Source organism: Acanthisitta chloris, unplaced genomic scaffold, assembly GCF_000695815.1.
Source record: "Acanthisitta chloris isolate BGI_N310 unplaced genomic scaffold, ASM69581v1 scaffold39948, whole genome shotgun sequence".
NCBI classification, from domain to species: domain Eukaryota; kingdom Metazoa; phylum Chordata; class Aves; order Passeriformes; family Acanthisittidae; genus Acanthisitta; species Acanthisitta chloris.
This window is the reverse complement of record NW_008686372.1, coordinates 1-418: the sequence shown is the minus strand read 5'-3', so window position 1 is coordinate 418 and position 418 is coordinate 1. Positions and strand designations below refer to the sequence as shown.

General features: G+C 54.5%; 1 protein-coding gene across 1 annotated transcript; it reads right to left on the bottom strand.

Moving 5' to 3' along the window:
- Nucleotides 1-6: 6 nt before the first annotated feature.
- On the bottom strand, nucleotides 7-411 carry LOC103807360 (transcription factor AP-1). Its single transcript, XM_009080087.1, has one exon. The coding sequence runs from the start codon at nucleotides 364-366 to the stop codon at nucleotides 73-75; it is 294 nt and encodes a 97-aa protein (XP_009078335.1). The 5' UTR covers nucleotides 367-411; the 3' UTR covers nucleotides 7-72.
- Between the last annotated feature and the right edge of the window lie 7 nt (nucleotides 412-418).

Genomic DNA, 418 nt, shown 5'->3' with positions numbered 1-418 from the left:
TTACGCGCCTGCCGCTTCGGGGGGTTCTGCTTTAGTTAGACCACAACAGTTCTCGCCGAAGACAAAGTCTCTTCAAAACGTCTGCAACTGCTGTGTGAGCATTAGCTGGCACCCGCTGTTCACATGGTTCATGACCTTCTGCTTAAGCTGTGCAACCTGTTCTCTGAGCATGTTGGCAGTGGATGCCAGCTCTGAGTTCTGGGCTTTCAAAGTTTTCACTTTTTCTTCCAACCTGGCAATCCTTTCCAACTTCCTTTTCCGGCACTTGGACGCCGCGATCCTGTTCCTCATGCGCTTTCTCTCGGCTTTGATTCTTTCCTGCGACTCCATGTCGATGGGGGACAGGGGCGGCGTTTCCCCCGGCATTTCAGGTACAGTCTGCGGCTCCTCCTTCAGAGCCTGCAGCCGGGGGTGCTGC

Coding starts and splice junctions, on each gene's coding strand:
- LOC103807360 (XM_009080087.1), bottom strand. CDS start 366: ATGCCGGGGGAAACGCCGCCCCTGTCCCCCATCGACATGGAGTCGCAG.